This window comes from Silene latifolia, chromosome 3, assembly GCF_048544455.1.
Source record: "Silene latifolia isolate original U9 population chromosome 3, ASM4854445v1, whole genome shotgun sequence".
Lineage (NCBI taxonomy): Eukaryota > Viridiplantae > Streptophyta > Magnoliopsida > Caryophyllales > Caryophyllaceae > Silene > Silene latifolia.
The window spans coordinates 36,531,964-36,554,687 of NC_133528.1; the positions used below are offsets into that span (position 1 = coordinate 36,531,964).

Genomic DNA, 22,724 nt, shown 5'->3' on the forward strand with positions numbered 1-22,724 from the left:
ACTAAAACTTTAGATTTTTCAAATTTCAACGGGACGAACATTCTTACTAACCCCTTAATTTACCCACTGTTCCAAGTTTATTATCCACAAAAATCGGGGTCTTGTCACAAAAAAATACTCCAAATCTAGAATCTTCATGTAGATGAGAAATAAAACGTACTGGTGTCCCATTAATTATGAGGAAAGATGACTAGGTATAGTACGAAGTAGGTAGTTAGTGAAAGCAATCAATAGAAACTATACTTATTTTTTTTTTTTTTTTATATGGTAAGAAAATTAGGTTGATCCTCTAGGATAGGACCAACCTATCTCATCATTTCGAATGAGAGAGGTAAGTTGAAGCCACCGGCTTTCAAACCACCTCGAAAGAGTTGGACAAGAATGTCCAATGAAGCCATGAAAGTCAAGAACTTGTTGAGGGGCACGAAAGCAATATTTAATTATCATTTCATCGAACAGATGAAAGTCTAATTTCACATCCTTGATAATACTAGAGATTTCCCATGGAATTTGCCAAGTACTGCGAAGTAAGTTAATAACACATAAATTATCACCCTCCACAATTAACTTTGAGATTCCTAAGTGTTTAGCGGCTAAAACACCTTCTTTTAATGCGAGAGCTTCCGCAACAAGAATACTATTAGATCCACACTTTTTTGCTCCTAACACAACGACTTTACCATTGTGATCTCTTATACAATATCCTAACGCAGCTTTATTACCTTCTATTCTCGATCCGTCAAAATTTACTATAGTTCATGTGATTTGGCGTGACATGATGAAAGCTGTTGTGGGACACGTAAGCTATGGAAATGTTGCGTTTCACGTGAAGCATCCTCTACTTCTGGAGTCATTCATACGTTGCGTGTTCTTAGTTTATGCGCAACAATATTTGTTCTCGAGTCTTGACCTATGAATCTCTTGTGTGGACAATGAACATATACGATTTTATACACTATCATAATATTATACTCCCTCTTATTCATAATAAACTTCTCATTTTATTTTGAAACAAAAATCAATGAAACACAATATCCCACCATATAAATAAATTTGGACCACACAAATACACTACTCCGTCATACAATTAAATTTGGACCACACAAACACTTACCAAAAAAGAAAATAGGGAAGTTATTGTGAATAGACGGAAAAGGAAATGAGAAAGTTTAGTAAGAATTATATACACCAATAATTCCAAATATTTACTGTTATTATTTCTATTTCATTTTATTATTGCTGAGCATCAATCAGGATCATCAATGAAGATGATGTTAGTAGAGTTTGCAAGTTTCCCTTGACCCAATGATGACCCATATCCCGATAAAACCCTGATTAAGCTGGCCTGAAACCCGAATCAGCCCGATATATTCTTTGACCCGACTTGACTTGACTCGACCGACAGCTGACTCGGCTCAAAACATAAGTCGAAATTGACTCGATCGCTTACCCAAATGTATACCCGGTCTGAAAGATAACATAACCCGGCATTAACTCGAAATAAACCACGGCATAAACGAAAAATCAAGGCGATAAAAACCAAAATAAACCATTATGAACAACTTTTATAAAGTGTTTAAAATTAACTAACCTTATAACTTCGGTAATAATGATCATAACTCAACTAAAAGTGGTAAAATAATCGGAAAACATCAACAAGGTAAAAAAATTGATGAGCCGAACCAAGTAAAACCGAACCCAAACCTAACAAATTATCACAATTACCCGACTCGGTAATGACAAGGCCATGAAATTTGTCAGATAATGATCAAAGCGGACAATGACTTGACCTAACCAAAACCCCACCATACAAATCTACCTAAATGACCCGACCAGTGATGACCCCGGACCTGAGCTATGAATTGACCCATGACTAACCCGACCCGTAAGCAACTCAAACCCAGACCCAAACCCAAACCCAAACCCAGACGTAGTCATCACCCGATATCACCCAAACTCGACATGACTCAACCCGACAAGACTTGACTTAAACCCAACCCGAACGATCTGATTGCTACCTCTAGATGTTGGTACTCTCGAACAGAAAAATGAAGCTCATAAATCTGCTCCATTCGTCAAAATTATTTATTTAATTTTTTCTTTGGAGAACGTATTTTAATTAAAGGTAACTATTACAAAGTACCGTCAGTCTCATTATAGTTGGATACTATCCGTCTATAGCTATAGACAGATAGTGTCCGTCTCATAAATTAAAGTGGGTAGTGCAAGTAGGGGTATCCATTTCTCAATTCTCACTCACTTGCACTACTCACTTTAATTTGTGAGAGGGACATTATCCGTCTATAACTATAGACGGACATTATCCGTTTATAACTATAAGTAAGGTTAGCCACTTAGCCGGTTAGCCCTACCAGAATACCTCTTATCATTTGGTATTTTTGTTTACAAAATTTAGATAAAATTAAATAAATGAATCATGCAATAAAAAAATATTGTTGACAATTTGTAGAATACTAATTAAAGCACTATTTGGTAAGGTAAATAGGTAAGTTTTTTACTTAATTAGCTTATTTGACAAAACATAATATTAATGTTTTCGAAAGTGCTTGGTTAGAAAACAAAAGTTTAAAAAGAAGCCAAGGTCTCATCTAGACCTGCCAAATTCTGACTCGACCCATAAATCTGACCCGACCTATTTTTTCAGATTCAAGACTCGAAAATTTTGACTCGGCGACCCATTTGACCTGAATCCGAAATGTCCCGTTATTTTAGAGTCGACCTGTTAGGTCAAAGGTAAATCAAGAATTTTATTAAAATACTATTATTTATATACTTCCTCCATTTTCCTATTTTCACCCCATTTGCTTTTTGGAGGTCAAAGTTTTCGAACTTTGACCGTCAATAAGTTGGAGAATAAAAACTATTTATTTATAAAACTAAAACATTTACAATTAATATCAAGACATCTTTCACGGAAAAAAAAAATCAAGAAAAAAAATAACATATAGACATCGAAAAATACGGTCAAAGTGGCGTATTGGACACCGCAATAAATCAAATGGGGTGAAAAATGGAGGGAGTATTATATTTGAAAAAATAGTTAGAAAAATTATTATTATTTTTTTTTTTTTTTTGGTGAAGGGTAAGTATATATATATCAAAAATTGTAATGTTTCAAGAATACAAAGAATAAACAAAACTAAACAAATTACACAATAGAGTCAAGCCACTGTTGATCAAAAATACTAAGGATCCTTCTATTCCGATGTAGCAACCGTTCTTTAGTTTCCCGCCAAACTTGATTCACTAACACCCTAGGTGCATTCACCTGATGGTATAAGCGTGCACAGTACAGTTCCTGACATGCCAAACTCCAGATATTACTCCTACATAGCAAACACCAGCCATAACTCGCTACATTCTGCTCTTAGTTCTAGCTTTAGAAAACCAAGTAACCATATGTGTAGCAGGGAACCTGATATGAATCTTCTGTTGCATTAGCTCTATACATCGTCTGGTATACTCACACAAACTGAACAAGTGCTCATGATTTTCAGGGGCTAAACCACGAGGCCAAGCGTTTGTTAGCTGAACTATACCCCATTTCTGTAGTCTGTCCAGGGTAAGCAACTTCCTGTGCTGACTAGCCCAAAAAATAAAGGAAGTTCTTGGGACGTTAATAATATTCCAACACAAGTGTCTCCATGATACCTTAGATGCCTCAACTCTAAGCCAATTATACCCATCAGCAACTGTATATCCTTTGGGATTAGCCTGCCATTGATTACCCAAATACCCTGCTTTAAACACCTATTTTTTTATTACTTAAAAATACAAACATAATTAACAAGTCAATTTTATATAACTTTTATAAATAAAATAATTATTAAAAAAAAATTATTGTAATAATTGTGTCAATGATTCAATATAATTAATGTAAATACTGAATATGATTAAATATTGATTTTAGATATGTTTTACATTTTTTTTAAAAAAAAATTATCAAAAAAATCATTAAAAAAGGGCGTTAGAAATTATTTCTTAACCCGTATTCTGACCCTAACCCGATCCGTGGCCCATATAACCCAACCTGTATTCTGAGCCGGCCCATATGACCCACCCGACCCGTTTGACAGGTCTAGACTCTCATCGTGTTTCGAGTTTATTGGGCCAAAAATTATGTCATCGGTGGAGGGCCTTTTTTGAGGATTTTTATTTACTCCCACTCCGTTGAGCTACCTTATGTTGTCGAATAATCCGTCTTTCCTCCGTACGGGTAGACCCATGTGCATAGGCATGTTCTAACATATCCAAGTACCTTAGTACTTAATCCGTTTTATCTATAAAATGAATACCACTTTGTACGCTATGTGAGGAAGGAATCAGGCTATTCTCATTACTGGTGCATGCATGAGTGTCCTTGGTGAATTTATCATTCCTTTTTTTTTTTTCACATATTAACATATACACGTATGATGCACTCATATTTCTTGTGTTAGCAATTTTGCATCATATTTCATTTCTAAAGGTTTAATTTTAAACGAACTCTTAATTTCCATATGTTTACGGATTATGGCTATTTTCATCTAGAACTTCAAATTTAACGAAAATGTGATCGAATCGTAAAAGCACCAATCAACCCATTGTACAATAATTAGCCTATAGTTTGTGCTATAGGAAATTAGATCTTAGTCTCATATTCGGCAATTTCTTTAGACATATAAGACTAATTCAACATACCTATAATTAAAGAAGGACTAGACCTTACATAATTGGATTGTCAATTTACATTGTTTCATATATGAAAATATCTCCGACAATAACATTTTTTCTTTTATTCTAATAATTCAACAAAATTTTGAGACATATTCTACGTACATTGACAATATGACGTGCATAAGACATGCCTAAAAATTAGGCAAAATTCTACGCATGTCGACAGCATGACGTGCATAAGACATGCCTCAAAAGTTTACGTAGTCACCAATTCAATTGCATGAGTAACCTTCTCGCTAATTTTGTTGAGTAATTTGTTGTGACCGAATTCGTAAGTAAATCCATAACATGCACGCGAACGTGTGGCTCATTTGTTCACATGCTATCAAGTGTTTGTTTAGGCTAAACAAATTGTACCTAATCATAATTATCCCTAATTAATCATTCACACAATCACACATGCTTGGTTATTTCCTTTTGATAGTTGATAATTGATATCAATCATATGATACGTTGTTTCGCCGGTGATACATAATTGACTTGCAATTAATTCGTCTTGTACTATTGTCCAATAACTTATCACACAGTTTTGTTAGAAACAACGAGCCGTACTAAACCACTAAGGAATCAACACAGCTTAAGGGCATCCACAATAGATGAACCTCTAAAGAGGTTTGTTACATAACACATCATCAATTTAATAAACCTCTTCAATAACAAACTCATATACAACAATAGACAAACCTTTTCAAGGTTCATATCATAGGACCCACATAAAATTACCCATTTTTTCCCCCTCATACATATGTTATTGGAGAATAAAAATATACTAACTTTTGGGACCACTCACTGCCATGTCAATCAACAAACCCGTATACAAATGCCAGAACCATTCCTATGGATGAACCTCAAACCCCATCTCCAACAATAGAGAGGTTTGTCAACAAACCTCTAAAAAGTACACAAACCTTTGTTGACAAACCTCTATTGTTGATGCCCTAATACTCTGTAGTCTGTACTACTCAATAACACAATTGTTCACTTCTACTCCCTCCATTCAACTTCACTTTGCAGGTTTCTCATTTACACACTATTCACAAGCGGACATTCAACTTCAATTTTCTCTCGATACATAAGTTAAAATATATTCATGTGGGATCTTATTTGATTCGTCTTTAATAGTACATTAAAAATATCTAACTTTTATAATTTTTGCAAATACGTAGCTAAAGATATTTACCACGTAAAACTCGCGTTGGCAAACGTAATAAAGCAAACATGTAAAGTGGAGTTGAATGGAGGGAGTATTTGTCTTCTATAAAACGTGTCCTTGGACATATCTTCATATACAAATTCTCATTATAGACGGACACTATCCGTCTATATGTATAGACGGATACCATTTTCTCTTACAAAATACTCATTTGCCATAAAGTGGGAAGCACATGGGGGTTCTCCACCTTGTCCCTCCTACCCATTTTATTAGAGGTCTTTACCCGTCTATTCGCCCCACCCGTCTATACCAAGACCTATTGATCTTCATAAAACCATCGTACATAAATCGTAAACATAAACGTAAACGTAAAATTAGATATCACTTCATATGTTTACAAAGACAAAAAAAATCATCCAAAAACATCAAATTTTGCTTATTAGTTTGATCTATTTAGTAAATTAGTCATCATACATATCACTTAGGCCCTGTTCTTTCTGGCTTTTTAGAGCTGAACTGATCTCGAATCAATCGAATGGAGTGAACTAAACGAAATAATCGAATCGAATGGAGCCGAATCGAATCAATCGAATGGAGAGTGATTTGGATGAATCGAATCGAATAAATAAAGCCGAATTTGAATCGAATCGAATCGAATCAATAAAGTCAATTGAATGAAATAATCATATTAATATTATTAATATTAATAATAATAATAATATTTAATATTATTGTTATTATCAACTATAATAATACTAATATTCATAGTATAATACTATTTATACTAATACTAAATTTTTTAAGAAAAAAATTATAATACTATATATGAATAATCATATATTATAATAATGAAAAAATAGTAATTTTTTACTAATAATATTCTTAATAACAATAATAAATAATAATGTCAATATTAATAATGATATTAGTAAAAATAGTTGTTTCGAATAAAAACACTCAAGTAAGCGTTGCTCGAATCCGGGTCGGGTCAATGCGCTCCTCTCAGACGATGGCACCTCGAACCTATGATTGCTCTCTCCGGATGGATCTTTTGCGCGTAACAAATAGGGCCTCGAAGGGTTCGCAATAGGTCCTTCTCTGATGCCTTACGATACTGGTGGATAGTTGAGACCTTTGTTGAAGCTAAGGTCTCTGTGCCCTCTCATAATAGCTCGAGTAGTCTTACTTTTAGAGAGAGGAAGTTGTTGGTGAGAAATATTTTACCATTGATTGGTCAATAATGGGGTATTTATAGGTTTCTATGTGTACCTCAAATGATGGCTTGGAAAGCATGGTTACCATATTCGCTATGAATACGCCTTACCGATTCGCGATTCGCTTATAGAAAATGTGTTATATGTATTTTCAGTAATCAATTTGATAGAATTCGCTTTTAACGATTTGTGATTCATAGGGTATCAAGCGAATCCGTAACCATGTTTGCAAGCATGTTGACTTGTATGACCCCGTATTGGCTAGTGGGTCAAGTCGGTTGAGCGTGCCCCATCAATAATATTAATAATAAATGTTATTAATTTTAATAATAAAACCAATAATAATTACAATAACAACAACAACAACAACAACAACAACAACAACAACAACAACAACAACAACAACAACAACAATAATAATAATAATAATAGTATTAACATTAATAACATTATTATTCACAACAATAACAACAACAACAACAACAACAACAACAACAACAACAACAACAACAACAACAACAACAACAACAACAACAACAACAACAACAACAACAACAACAACAACAACAACAACAACAACAACAACAACAACAACAACAACAACAACATTAACATTAACATTAACATTAATAACATTATTATTCATTTTAATAATAATATTCATAATAATAATAGTAATTATAATAAATAAATTATTATTAACATTAATAATAATAATAATAATAATAATAATAATAATAATAATAATAATAAAAATAATAATAATAATAATAATAATAATAATAATAATAATAATAATAATAATAATAATAATAATAATAATAATAATAATAATAATAATAATAATAATAAAGAATAATAATATTAAAAAAATAGTATTATTGATAACAAAATTAATAATAACTACTTCCTTTGTTCTCATATGATCTACCCATTTTATTAAAATACTACACTCATATATTCAATAAATGGGTAGATCATATGAGAACGGAGGAAGTATTAAATTGAAGATGAGTAAAGGTGAAATGAGCTGAACTTAATGGAGTTGAATCGAATCGAATCGAATCGAATGAATCGAATCGAATGGAGCCGAGAATGAGTGAATCGAATCGAATGGAGTGAATCAATCGAATCGAATCGAGTCGAATCGAATCGAACTGAGCTCAATCAATCGAATCGAATAATGAATTTGAATCGAAATGGGCTGAAAATAAGCCAGAAAGAACAGGGCCTTAGTCACTTACCCACATTTTGTAATAATTTAGTAAAGTTCTTAATATCTGTGCCAGAGTAAACTCTACTACAAGGACCCAAAGTATCCTTTTATATAGTTTTAAGGACCTAAACTATTTTTATGTAGCTTTAAGGACCTCATCACATGTTTTGGACCAAAATACCCTTATCATTATTTACAATTTGTATATATTTCAAAAACAAAAAAAATGTAACAAAACTTCAAAACATCGTTGAATCTATTTTCCGAGTTACTTTAAGCCACCGATACAAAAATTCCGTTGTTATAGCTAGATTTTTTTTTTTGAGGGATTATATCTATAATTTTTACAAATATTTAATGGAAATTTAGATTTTTTTTATCATTTTCAAATATTTCTTAAAATTACACATGTCCTATTAAATTTTTTCTTTTATAAATTCACATTTAAATTTTTCGTCAAGAATCGCTTATATTAATATCCCCAAAACGACCATGGCCCAGCTCAAGAAGGTCTGAGTCTTTATTTACGGTCGTGTACGGGCCGATAATTTAACCCGGATTTTGACCCGACCCAGTTCAATATAGAGATTCAATGATTTTTTTTTACTTTGAATAACATTTCACTAACTTGTATATTTAACTGTCCCAAGTTCGGAAAATCTTTCATGTTGTAGCTTAATATCATCTGCAAATTTAACTATAATAGTTGTAAAATATTGTTTTGCGCAATGCTAATGTCGAGTCAGATAAATAAGTTATCTAGCTAGTTAGCAATTGAGCATATGAGTTATGACTACATATCCCATTGTTTCATCAGTAAACAGTAAGACACAATTTCATGATCATGCGTTGCTTTGTTATTTAGCAATAGTTTTTTATCATGAGTCAAAACTCCTCGTACCCCAAAGAACCAAAAGCTTGTCAAAACCCGCAAGGGTTACAACTGGGAATCAAGAAGGCCTATTTGCATATCCTCATCATTATAACGACTAAGTCCGTCCCAACTCAACCCGACCAACCCATGTTCACTTCTAGTTGGCGCATTACAATTTAAATTGGGTGTTGCTCTTTCATATACGGATTTTACTCTTTCACATACGCATTTTACTTTTTTAACCCTCCCATTTTCACAATCTTTTTTTCATTCTTCCCATTGCCTTGACAAAAACACTTACCAAACCACCCTTACACAGCCACCCTCAACTCCGACTACCACTACCAGCCGCAGGTCTGTCTACCGACGTGCCTATCTTCGACCGTCAACTGTCCGAACATCTGTGTATGCACACAGCACACTGCCCCTTCGTGTAAGCACAATCCCCACCACTTGCGCGCGACAATTAAACTCTGCCACCTTCGTCTCGCCTTCGAATATCCCCTATACGTTTGACGTGTATGATGCACCACCGACAAAGTAATCACCTGCTACCCATAATAAATTTGAAAACATTAAATCATTTAACAAAATTACAGTAAAAAAAATAAAAAATTAACTATAAGAACATGTTCGAGTATCTAATTGTAATTCATAAAATGTGTAATTTAAATGCTTTATTGATAGGGATAGAGAGGTAGTACGCATTGCGTTTTCTAAGTATGCAAACCAAATATTTTGGGGAGAAAGTATTCAATGGATGAGGTAATACGAGGATGAATTATGAATGATAATGGGGATCTAAGGAGTATTTTGATTAGATTTTGAGGAAGGAGAAGAGGTATAATTTGGGTATTTTTTTTGTTATGAGAAAGGGTAGAGGATGGAAAATCTATGAAAAAAGTATGTGAAAGAGTAAAATGCGTATGTGAAAAAGTAACACCGTTTAAATTTTGTTTCCGTTACGAAAAACGAGTATCAATATTTAGACTTTCCAATTATAACCAATAAAGTATTTAGCAATTATAATAAACACAAGGGCATTTTGGTCTAAAATATATGAAGAGGTCCTTAAAGCTTCATAATAATAGTTGAGGTCCTTAAAACAACATTTGATGATACACTACTACAAATCCAGGCAACTACAACGCCCCTTTAACAACGCTTATTCACGAAAATCACCGTAAGACGTTGTAGAATGGATGGCGCGGATTTTACTAAACTTAATTACAACGGTTATGTGTTGATAACCGTTGTTATAGGTTTTAACAACGGGTCAAACTTTCACAACCGTTGTTAATATAATAACTAATAACAACAGTTTACTCTGTAATACATATAACCGTTGTTAATAATTTGGCGCAAAATTAGTGAAAAGTAATTACAACGGTTATATTAGAACCCGTTGTTAATACTTTTTAACAACGGTTTTATAACACTACAAAAAAAAAACGCGGCTTAGTGACGGGCATATCGACGGAAAAAAGAGGCCATCAGAAAACACGGGTTACTGACGGATTTTTGACGGAATTTCCGTCGGTACCATTTCTTGACGGAAATTCCGTCAGTTGTAATTGGCGCGTTGACAAAGTCAATGGCGCTAAAAAACATGTGACGGAATATCCGTCAGTATTTCCAAAAAACTGACGGAATTTCCGTCATTGCCTTTCACACCCAACAGTGCATGACAGTTGTGAGGCATTTGGCAAAACTGACGGAATTTCCGTCAGTAAAACACAAAAACTGACGGATTTTCCGTCACATGTTTTATTTTTTTGAAAAACAATGCATAACAGCCTGTCAAAATAATTGACACAGTGGCGGAAATTCCGTCAGGAATTTGAAAAAACTGGCGGAAATTCCGTCAGTTGTCCAAATTATGTGACGTGTACAAGTTATACATTATTTGTCTGATAAAGTTAACCACTGACGAAATTTCCGTCAGTTATTTAGAAATAATGACGGATTTTCCGTCAGGATTCCTATTTAACTGACGGGATTTCCGTCAATCTTTCCTTTTATCTCAACACGGAATCATTCACTTCATCACTTTACCAATTTTCCCCCAAATTAAAAATCGCCAAACCCTAACACCACCATCTTAAAATCCGACACCACCACCACCCTCCTCCACTTCCGGCGCCACCACCACCACCAACAACACCACCACGCCGTCGCCATCACTATAAGGTAATTTTATTTGTTTTTCTTCTTTTCTCCTTTCTCTTTTTCCTTTTCCTTTTATTGTTTTTAATTTATTTTATTTTTCTCCATAACCTCCCGCCGCCGCCTCCTGCCGCCGCCACCGCCGTCACCTTTCCTCTTTCTCATCCTTCCTTTTCATTTTTTTTCTTTGTAGAGCTAATTAGGTATTTCTACTTTTAATTTTTTTTGTTTAATTATCTTAATTGAATTAGAATATTAGTTATTATTTTAATTATTATTGAATTATTGTTAATGTTAATGCATGTTGACTTAGGATAGAAGCCAATTTTGTTTAAATGTATGTTGTTATATTTTAATGTATGCATCTAATTTTTTTTGTTAATTTGATTATTGTTAAATTTTGTGAAATGTTAATGTTTTTAAAATGATAATTAGACTAGATATGTAAAATGAAAAATTATTCATGTTAGTTTTTAAAATGATAATTAGACTAGATATGTAAAATGAAAAATTATTCATGTTAGTTTTTAAAATGATAATTAAACTAGATATGTAAAATGAAAAATTATTCATGTTAGTTTTTGTTAATTGAAAATAAAAGTAGTCATTGTTGTATGTTTTTTTTAATATTGTTAAAATTATTGTTCATATTGACCTAGTACCCGTTCAAAAATTACTCACTAGGAGTAATTTTTGAATAATCCCCGTTTTGGGACTGTCTTTGTACGTTTTAAGTCACTTAGGTAGTAAACATGTGCTTGTGATTTGTTAATGATGAAAGAGTTTGGTGACAATTCCTTTAATGTTCTCTAAATGCATATGTAGAGTAATTATTTATTCTACATTGTGTATTTGGAGAACGGATGGGAATTGCTGCCGAATTTTTTTCCTCATTAATAAATCACAAGTACATGTTTGATAGTGACTTGAAACGTACATTGATGAGTTTAGGTTGGAGTGATAAGGACCCAATTCAAAGAAATACAATATTTATATTGGCTAAAATGTTAAATTATTGTGTATTATTCTTGATTTTGATAGTTGTTAGTTTATTATCCTTTTTAATGACATATATAAGTGTGTAGATACATAATAACATGAAAAAATTAGAACGGCAGTGGATGTATGAAAGATTAGACGAAAAAAAGAAACCCAAGAAAGCCTTTGCAGAGGGGGTGAAAGAGTATTAAATTCGCGGAAGGAAGTAGTGAGTACAAGAATTTAGGTGAAATGAGGTGTCTGTGTAAGAAATGCAAAAACCTAGGTTTTAAAAGGAAAGCAGATGTTCAAATTCATCTTTGGTCGAATGGTTTCGCCGATAATTATTATGTATGGACATATCACGGTGAGAAACTACCTAGTATAAATGCTAGTGAGAATCCTTACCATGAGTTCGAGGAAAGTGCATTGCGTGATACTGTTGACCAAATTATGGAGGATCGACTTAATCCTGATGACCTTAACGATGAAGAAGTGCGTTATGAAACCCCGAACCCCCAAGTTTCTTCGTTCTTTAAAATGTTAGAGCAAGCCGAACAATCGGTGTTTCAGGGAAGTGATATGAGTTTGTTGTGTAAGTTTTGCTAGGTTGTTATCACTCAAATGTGAGAACAACATATCTCTTAGATGCGCTAATGGTTTTGTGTCGTTCGTTGGTGACATAATTCCAAAGGAAAATCAAATGGCGCGCAATTTTAATGAGATTAAAAAAGTTCTGAAGGGACTCCAACTACCCCATGAAAAGATTGATGCATGTCTCAATGGATGCATGCTTTTCTGGGAGGAAAATTCTAATCTTGAAGAATGTACAAAGTGTCGTGCATCTCGGTATAAAGGTAAAAAGAATTCAAGTGGGAGGCGAATTCCATGTAAACCAGTAAATTATTTCCCGCTTGCGCCAAGGTTACAACGACTATATGCAACCAAGCACATAGCAGGTGAGATGAGTTGGCACTACAAAAACTCTCGATTAAGAGAAAGGGGGACAATGGCACATCCAAGTGATGGAGAAGCGTGGAAGCATTTCGATAGAGAGCATCCAGATTTTGCAAGTGAACCCCGGAATGTTAGGCTAGGTTTGTGTACGGATGAATTTCAACCTTTTGGGCAGTTCGGGACGAAATACTCTTGTTGGCCCGTGATTGTGACTCCGTACAACTTACCTCCTTGGTTATGCATGAAGAGACAATTTCTGTTCTTATCTATGCTAGTTCCCGGTCCTAAGAAACCTAAGTCAAATTTAGATGTTTTCCTCCAACCATTGATCAAAGAGTTAAAACAACTTTGATAAACTGGCGTGGACACCTACGATGTCTCTAAGAAACAAAATTTTCAATTAAAGGCTGCATTAATGTGGACGATCAACGATTTCCCGGCATATGGCATGCTTTCTGGTTGGTCCACAAGTGGATATCGTGCCTGTCCTTATTGTCTAGAAATTGATCATATATCTTTTTGGCTTAAAAATAGCAAAAAGGTTTGTTGGTTTGATTGTCACCGTGAGTTCTTAAGACCTGACCATCCTATCCGCGACAATTGTAAACATTTTCTTAAAAACAGAAAAATATAATAAGATACCTCCAAAGTGGGTGCCTGTTACTTGGTGGGAGAACCTTAAGACTAGGCAACAAGATCCTACTTTTGCCAAACATTCGAAAATCAACACGGCAAATAGGAAGTCGGGTGGCAAAGATGGGAAAGCATTGGGCACCCACACTCTTGGTCGGAAGAGTTGCTCCGATGCTTTTAAGGAATTGGTAAATATTGTTTATATTGCTTTTAAAAAGTGGTTAATATATATGATTGACAAATATATACTTGATTTTACTTGTTTCCATACTAATTACAGGGTCAAGAGGCCACTCCCTACAAGTTGTTTACGAAGACGAAAAAAAATAAAAAGGGCGAGTGGGTTAATCCTCGAGCTGCTGAGATTGACGTAAGTTTTTGTATTCAATTTAATATTTATTTTATTACAAAGAACGGTAATATCTTTATTAGAAAGAACGATAATATATTTCTTATAAAGATAGGTGTATATATATATATATATATATATATATATATATATATATTATTTTTGACGATTTTGTCACTTTTTTCAGCATGATTACCATGAGGAGATGAGTCAACCATTGCCACCTGGACAGTATCCCGATGAGATCCGGGCGTACTACAAGGCTGTAGGAGGCTTTGATGAGAAGAACCGGATGTTTGGGACCAGAGATAAAGGGGCCAAAATATGGTATGATCTTCCTACTAAAAAAGCTGGCCGACGGTCACTCTCTTATGCTCCTAGCATGATTTCACAGCTTTCCACCCAAATGAATGATGAGCGAGCCGCTCGAATTGCTCTTGAAACACGGGTTCATGAACAGGCTGAACAAATGGCGGTAATGCAAAAGGCTTGGGCTGATATGCAAGCATCTCAACCCCCAAACACGTGTTCACAATTTCCTCCACATAGGCGGGATGACTTTCCGGATGGTGGACACGGGTTTGGAGATGGTAATTTTATTGAGCCTCTACGTTAGAGCCTTTAGGTTATAGCCTTTAGGTTAGAGCGTTTAGGTTAGATTAGTGTTGTCGTCTAGTATGGACTATGAAAAAACATTGTTGATTTGTGTTTAATTAGTAAGACAATGTATGAATTTGACCGACTTTTTATGTAAAAAATTTGCGTTGCTCTCTCTTTTGTTGTCTATTGGTTCCCGCAATAGCGGTCGACGTGAAAATGGATTCCCGCTTGGCGGTCGACGATTTTATGTGTTTTGTAGGTTTTGGTTGTATTTGAAACGATGCAAATAGGCATCGTGGCTGTATTTAAAACGATGCAAAAAACGCATCGTGGCTGGGCAGCAGGCTACTGTTTCCTGGCCTGATTTTTAATAAACTGACGGAAATTCCATCAATAATTCTAAAATACCGACGGCATTTCCGTCACTGCTTTTTCCTCCCCATTTTTCCAGATTTAACTAGAACGTGCCACGTGTCCAAAGAACTGACGGAAATTCCGTCGGTAATTACAAAAAACTGACGGAATTTCCGTCATTTCCAACTTTTTTATGTGTTTCAGTTGGGTGTCAAAAAACTGCTACGTGTCATTTCCTGACGGAAAATCCGTCAGTATTACCATTTCCTGACGGAATTTCCGTCACTTTCCAGCTACAAATAGGGACGGTTTTCCCGTCAGTGTTCCGTCAGTTTTTTTATTTACTGACGAAAATTCCGTCAGGATAGGTTTTTTAGTGACGAAATAAGCTGACCCTGGTTCCTGACGGAATTTCCGTCAGGAAATGGAAATACCGACGGAAAAACCGTCAGTATGGCCTAATTTTTTCCGTCGGTATCCCGCGTTTTCGTTGTAGTGTAAGGATCCGTTGTTAATATATTCTCTAATGACAACGGGTTTTTGTGTAAAAACCGTTGTTAATACTTTCCATAATATAAACCACACAAACACAGCAGATCAGCTACAGCCACAAACACAAATCTAACACAAACACAAACCTAACACAAACACAAACATCACAAACACAAACACACACTTTCTCATCGTCTCTTTCCCATCGTCGCTTTATCATCTCCGTCACTGTTGTCGTCGCCGTCTATTATTTTCTCTAATTATCAGGTATCGCTTTAATTTATATGCATGGTTTTAGGTTTTGTCATCATCTCAGTCATTATTTTCTTTCTCTAATTATTTCATTTGCATGTGTTTTTATCGATCATTATTGTTCTTTCTCTAAGTATTATTTGCTTAATTAGTGAATGGTTACTGTTGTTTTTCTGCGTTTATTAGCTTGTAAAACAAATTAAATAAAATAAAACAAAAGAAGAAGATGATGGAGAGGAATGCATAATAAACTTAATTAATTACTATATAAATAAATAAAAAACGAATTACATTGCTAAAAATGCAATTCTTTTTTTTTTTTTTTGAAAAAACCCGGAAGGGTATTACTTCATAGATAAACGATCGCGTGCGATACAGTCACCAATATTCTGAGGCACATCATCGTCCCATCTCCTACATCCACTGAGCCAAGGATCTATATGTGCTAAACTATGAGCGACACTATTAAAATTCCTACGAGTAAAAGAAAACACACAAGACTCAAAAGAAACACAAACATCAAAAATTTCTTCATAAATCATGAAAATTTTACTGCGTCCTTGTCTTCGCTTTTGCAAGTCTTGGATGACGGTCAGACAATCCCATTCCACTTCTATGCGCCTCAGACCTCTTCGCTTCGCTTCCCGAACCCCAACAAGAATGGCCAAAGCTTCCGCCTCCGCCGGGTCACGCTCCACAGCCTCTTGCTCCGTCAAAGCCCACGCCATATGACCTTCCCCATCACGGCAGATAACTCCTAATCCCATCCCGACACCACTGATGACCCCTGCATCAACGTTGATTTTAAGTTCTCCATGCTTAGGTTTCATCCAACCTCCCTCTCCCTCACCGAGCAACTCACTTGACCCGTCTTTACACCCCTCATCCACCCCCTGCCCCTCCATCATCTCCCGTAAAAGACCTCGTATCCTCCTTACCACCGTCTCAGGATTAATCATCTTGCCCTCAAAGACCCACTTGTTCCTCGCCTCCCAAATAGCCCAACATCCCGTCATAAAAGTTAAGCATTCTCTCGCACTCCACTCCCTCCACTCTTCCTCCACCCACTCCCTCACCCTCTCAATCCCATCTCCCTTCTTTAACTCCAACCCGACCCCATCCCAAACCCATCCCACCCACCCACAGTCACGTACGAGATGAAAGCTAGACTCCTCAAAGCTGTTGCAGATAGGGCAAAGAGTATCCATTCCATTTCTCATCCGTGTAGCTATATTAGTCCGAGTAGCTAAAGCATCGAGACATAGTTGCCAGAAAAAGATTTTAATGCGGGGGAGCGCGTAACACTTCCAAATCTTGTTCCATAGCAATTGACCAGCCGTGTCATTTGATTGCCCGGGACCATCATCAGCAGCTGTTCGAAGCAGACGGTACGCGGATTTCACAATATAAATCCCATCCCGTTCCGGGTCCCAACACCAATCATCAACCTGTCCGGTACAACTCACACGTAAGCGAAGGATTCTCTCTTGCTCGAAAGGCAAAAAAACCTCCCTGATCTTCGTCTCATCCCAACCCGTGCCATCCTCAACCATGAGTTCTTTCGCTAACATATCCGGACTACCATCCCTCCTTGGCGAGATAATCCGTCTAGTTTGAGTCCCGTGTATCCAAGGATCAACCCACACCCTTGTACTCGCCCCATCCCCAATCCGCCGACGAAGACGCAAAAGAAGAATCTCCCTCGCCTCCCATATGCCACGCCAAGTATAGCTCGAATTCGACCCCAATTGCGCATCCATAAACGAGACCTCTGGAAAATATTTGCCCTTCATAATCCGCGACATAAGGCTATCAGTATTAGTTAGTAAACGCCAACTTTGCTTAGCAAGAAAAGCTTTATTAAAACTTAGATAATCCCGAAAGCCAAGCCCTCCTTTACATTTTGGTTCACACAATCTCGACCACGCCATCCATGAAATTTTCCTCTTACCCCTGTCCGATCCCCACAAAAATCCCGAGACAAGAGAACGCAGTTTGTCACAAAAATTAGCCGGTAATTTAAAAACACTCATAGCATAAGTGGGAATAGATTGGGCCACTGCCTTTATCAAAACTTCCCTACCCGCTTTAGAGAGTAACATACCTCGCCAACCTTGCAATTTCTTACAGATTTTGTCCCGAATCACCTTAGAAATAACCCCCTTCGAGTGACTGACCATAGTTGGAAGACCCAAATATTTATCCTGCACTTCCACAATTTGTACCCCAAGCACTCCAGCTACCGCTGCCTTTCGAGCTAAAGTAGTGCCCCGACTAAAAGACACAGTTGTTTTCCCTAGGTTGACCATCTGACCCGAGACTCCTTCATACCTCGTAAGCACCTCCTTTACCCGGGTTGCCTCCGCAACATTGGCTCGCGTGAAGAACAGGCTATCATCGGCAAAAAGAAGATGAGTCACACTCGGTGCTCGGGCAGGTACTCGGACTCCATGTATCGCCCCAGCCTCCATAGCCCTTCGCATTATGCTAGATAAGACTTCGGCACACAAAATGAATAAATAGGGAGACAACGGATCAACTTGCCGGAGCCCCCGCTGTGGGATGAAAGAATCAGTCGGTCTCCCATTGACAAGCGCCGAGAAGGACACAGACCGCACACAGTGCATAACCCGGTTTGTCCAAGCACCATCAAAACCCATCGAGGACAAAACCATCTCCAAAAAGTCCCACTCTACCCTATCATACGCCTTAGCCATATCAAGTTTTAGAGCCATATGACCCCCATTACTTCTTGTATTCTTCATATGGTGGAAGATTTCAAAAGCAACAAGAATATTATCCGTTATAAGCCTTCCTGGGGTAAAAGCCGATTGATTTTCCGACACAATATTATTAAGGAACAATTTGAGTCTATTAGCTAACACCTTGGATACAATTTTATAGACAACATTGCAGAGGCTTATTGGTCGAAAATCCACCATTTTATCAGGGGCTTTCTTCTTGGGAATAAGGACAATATGAGTATGATTAATGCCTTCCGTAAAAGGTGCCCCACGAAGAACGCTATGAACCAAAGAAATCACAGACGGACCAACAATATGCCAATAAGTTTGATAGAAGAGAGCATTCATACCATCCGGTCCTGGAGATTTGAGAGGGTGCATTTGGTTAAGGGCTTCAAGTACTTCCTCCTCCCGATAATCATTTCGAAGTAAATCATTCATCCATCCTGTAACTCTCCCCTCCACCCCAGCCATAACATCCCCGAAATCCCGTGGATTCGACGACCTAAACAGTGCATCAAAGTACCCCATAACCACCGCCACAACCTCCTCCTTTCCCTCCCTAACACGGCCTTCATCGTCAATAAGCTTCCCAATATGACTCCTTTGCTTTCTTTATGTCGCTTTGCGGTGGAAAAACTTGGTGTTCTTATCCCCTTCTTTAAGCCATAACGCGCGAGACCTCTGTCGCCAAAAGATTTCTTCGTCACGAAGCAGCTGCGCAATTTCTTTTGTAATTTTCTTCCGCTCCTGAATAGCACTCGCCGTACGATCTAGGCCATCCAGTACCTGCAATCTTCGTCGCCTTTTACTTAGGGTCTTCACAATATTACCAATGTTAATGCTTTTCCATTCCAATAATTCCGTCGCACAGTCACTCACCAAAACAGGAAAATCCGTTCCCCCCCTCTCCCACACTCTCCTCACAACTTCTTCACACCCCTCTTCCCCCACCCATAACTGCTCAAACCGAAAAGGTCTCCTCCCTCCTTCATGCTGCCCCTCTCGACCATCCAAAATCAGCTTCAAAGGAGAATGGTCCGACCATTCTCTAGTCATATGAATAAGCCTCGCATAAGGGTACAATTCCTGCCAATTTTCCGTCACCATAGCTCTATCTATCCGGCTTTGACGGTTATCAGCAGCCACCTGACCATTATCGAAAGTGAAAGGGTGCCCTTCGAAAGTTACATCTCTGAGGCCACAATCATCAACCGCATCCCTGAAATTGTTCATTTGCCATTGGGGATGCTCCCCCCCTTCATCTCGGTAGCAAACAAAATCTCATTAAAGTCTCCCATGCACAAGTTGCACAACCAAGGACCCGAGTCAGCAGCTGCAAGAAGGCGTAATTGTTGCCAAGAGAGGTGCCTATCTTGTACTGCCAGCCAACCATAGAAACCCGTGAACCGCCATTTAACCTCGCCAATCTCCAACTCAACATCCATGTAATGAACAGACATAGACCTAAGCCTACAATGAACCCCTTTCTGCCACAAAAGAGCCAAACCACCTGACCTACCTACGCTATCAACAGCCAAGCTTTCATAACCATCCAACAAGCCCCTCATTGTTCGTCCGTGGAGTGAGGATGTACTGCTGGAGAAGTCTGAAGTGAAGGATGTGCCAGTTTGGGTAAGACTGCATAACCTCCCTCTGAAATTTTGGGGTAAGAGTTTGCCTAAACTTGTTGGTTTATTAGGTACCTTTGTTAGAAGTGATGCTGCTACGACTGATAAGACTAGATTGGGATTTGCTAGGGTAATGATTGATGTTAAATTTGGTGCCCCTATCCCTGAGTCTATCAAATTTTTGGATGAAGATGGATGTCTTGTTCAGATTAAGGTTGAGTTTGAATGGAAACCTTTGCTCTGTTTGAAGTGTAAAGGAATAGGACATGAGTCTGAAAAGTGTAAGAAACCAAAGGACAATGGAGCTCAGAAAGTGGCACCACAGCAGAAAGGGAAACAACAGTGGAGACCTAAACAGAAGGCTAAGCCATCTGCAGCTCCCTCTGTGGTTATAACAACCACCCCTCCGTTGTTGTTGCTAATGTATCCGCTCCAGAGACTGTTGTCGGGACTCTGTTGAGAAGCCTAATCGGTTTCAAGTGTCATGGGGTAGAGATGGGAAATACCACATGGACAATACCCCTGCTAGGAATATCATTAGGCTTAGCAGGCAGGAAATTCTGGAGGCTGGAAGGAGTTCTATCAAATTTGGGCAGCACACATTTATGGAATCTCTTTATAATGCTACCCCTAAAGTTGGAGTGGGTACAAATGGTAGTGCATTACCTCCTCAGGGGGGTAATGTATAATTGGGGATTTTGGAACATTAGGGGGTTGAATAGCCTATCTAAACAAAATAATATTAAATGGTTTATGCATCAGCACCAGATAGGTTTATTTGGCCTCCTTGAGACAAAGGTAAAGCCTTTGTCTCAAAATCGTGTAAGGAATAATTTGTGTAGTCAGTGGTGCATCTCTACTAATACTCATCTACACAAAGGGGGCAGAATTTGGATTTTGTGGAAGCCTCATATGTTTAATGTTCAATTCCTTGAGTATAACCCACAGTTCATTCATATGAGTATTACTGATTTGGGGACTGGTTATAGTTTTTGGTTAACTATGGTTTATGCATATAATGGGACTCAGGAGAGAAAGGAACTGTGGGACAGGTTGTGTATGTTTAAAAGAAGCATTCAGGGAGCATGGGTCATCTGTGGTGACTTTAACACAGTGCTGGTGCCTGCTGAGAGATTGGGGGGCAATAGTTCTGTGGAGGAAATGGAAGACTTTAAGGCCTGTGTTGATGAATGTGAGGTAGCTGATAGCCCTGCTAGTGGGTCTTTCTTTACTTGGTGTAATAAACAAGATCCAGGTACTAGGGTTTATAGTAGACTTGATAGAGTTTTGGTCAATCAACAATGGCTTGCTGATCACCCCTCTGTCTATGCTCATTTCTATTGTGAGGGCATCTTTGATCATTCCCCTTGTGTCTTGCAAGCCTTTGATGACAAAGATAAGAAAAGAAGAAGTTTTAAATATTACAATATGTGGAGTCAAGCTGAGAATTTTAAGCTTTGTGTTCAGGCTAATTGGAAAGGTAATTGGTTTGGCACAAAGATGTATATTTTGACTAGACAGCTCAAGAATTTGAAGTGCCATCTTAGGAAGCTGAATAAGGAGAATTTTGCTGATATTGAAAACAATTTCTATAGAGCTCAAATGCATCTGGAGGATATCCAGGATAGGCTAAGGAGAGATCCTCAAAACTTTCAGCTTATTGAGATGGAGAGAGATGCTTCTAATAGTGTGAGATTTCTGGCTACTGCTAGCCATGATTTTTTAGTGCAGAAATCTAAGGTTACCTGGATGGAGAAAGGAGATAGCAATACCAAGTATTTCCATCAAGTAATCAAGTGTAGGCAGGCCAGGAACAAAGTCTTGAATATCACTAATACTCAGGGGGTTCTGTGTGAGGACACTAGCAGCATTCAGGGTGCTTTCCTGCAGTTCTACACTTCCCTTTTGGGTACTTCGGTTGAGACTAGGCAAGTGTGTCAAGCTGTGGTGCGAGGGGGCACTTTGTGCGAGGATCATCATAACATACTTCTATCCCCTCGTCATCGATTTGAGATCAAAAAGGTTATGTTTTCTATTCCTAGCCATAAGGTCTGCTGGGCCGATGGCTATTCTAGTGCCTTTTTAAAGATTCATGGGACATTGTGGGGAGGGATGTTTGTGATGCCATTAAGGATTTCTTTCATGAAGGGAAACTGTTAAAACAAATTAACCATACTTTAGTAACCCTCATCCCCAAATGTGATTTGCCTCATAGTGTTACTCAGTTTAGACCAATTTCATGTCTTTGTAATGTGATCTATAAGTGTATTTCTAAGCGATCCGCAATAGGCTTTCTTTGTACTACCCGAACTTATTAGTGAAAACCAAAGTGGATTTATTCAAGGGAGGAGTATTGTTGAAAACATCTTAATTT

At 37.3% G+C, this 22,724-nt stretch overlaps 2 protein-coding genes across 2 annotated transcripts; one reads left to right on the forward strand and one right to left on the reverse strand.

Moving 5' to 3' along the window:
* Nucleotides 1-19,334: 19,334 nt before the first annotated feature.
* Nucleotides 19,335-19,955, reverse strand: LOC141648943 (uncharacterized). The gene has a single exon (XM_074457648.1). The coding sequence runs from the start codon at nt 19,953-19,955 to the stop codon at nt 19,335-19,337; it is 621 nt and encodes a 206-aa protein (XP_074313749.1).
* A 1,397-nt stretch (nt 19,956-21,352) lies between these two features.
* Nucleotides 21,353-22,510, forward strand: LOC141648944 (uncharacterized). Its single transcript, XM_074457649.1, has one exon. It carries the CDS (start codon nt 21,353-21,355, stop codon nt 22,508-22,510), a length of 1,158 nt encoding a protein of 385 aa, XP_074313750.1.
* The last annotated feature ends 214 nt before the right edge of the window (nt 22,511-22,724 follow it).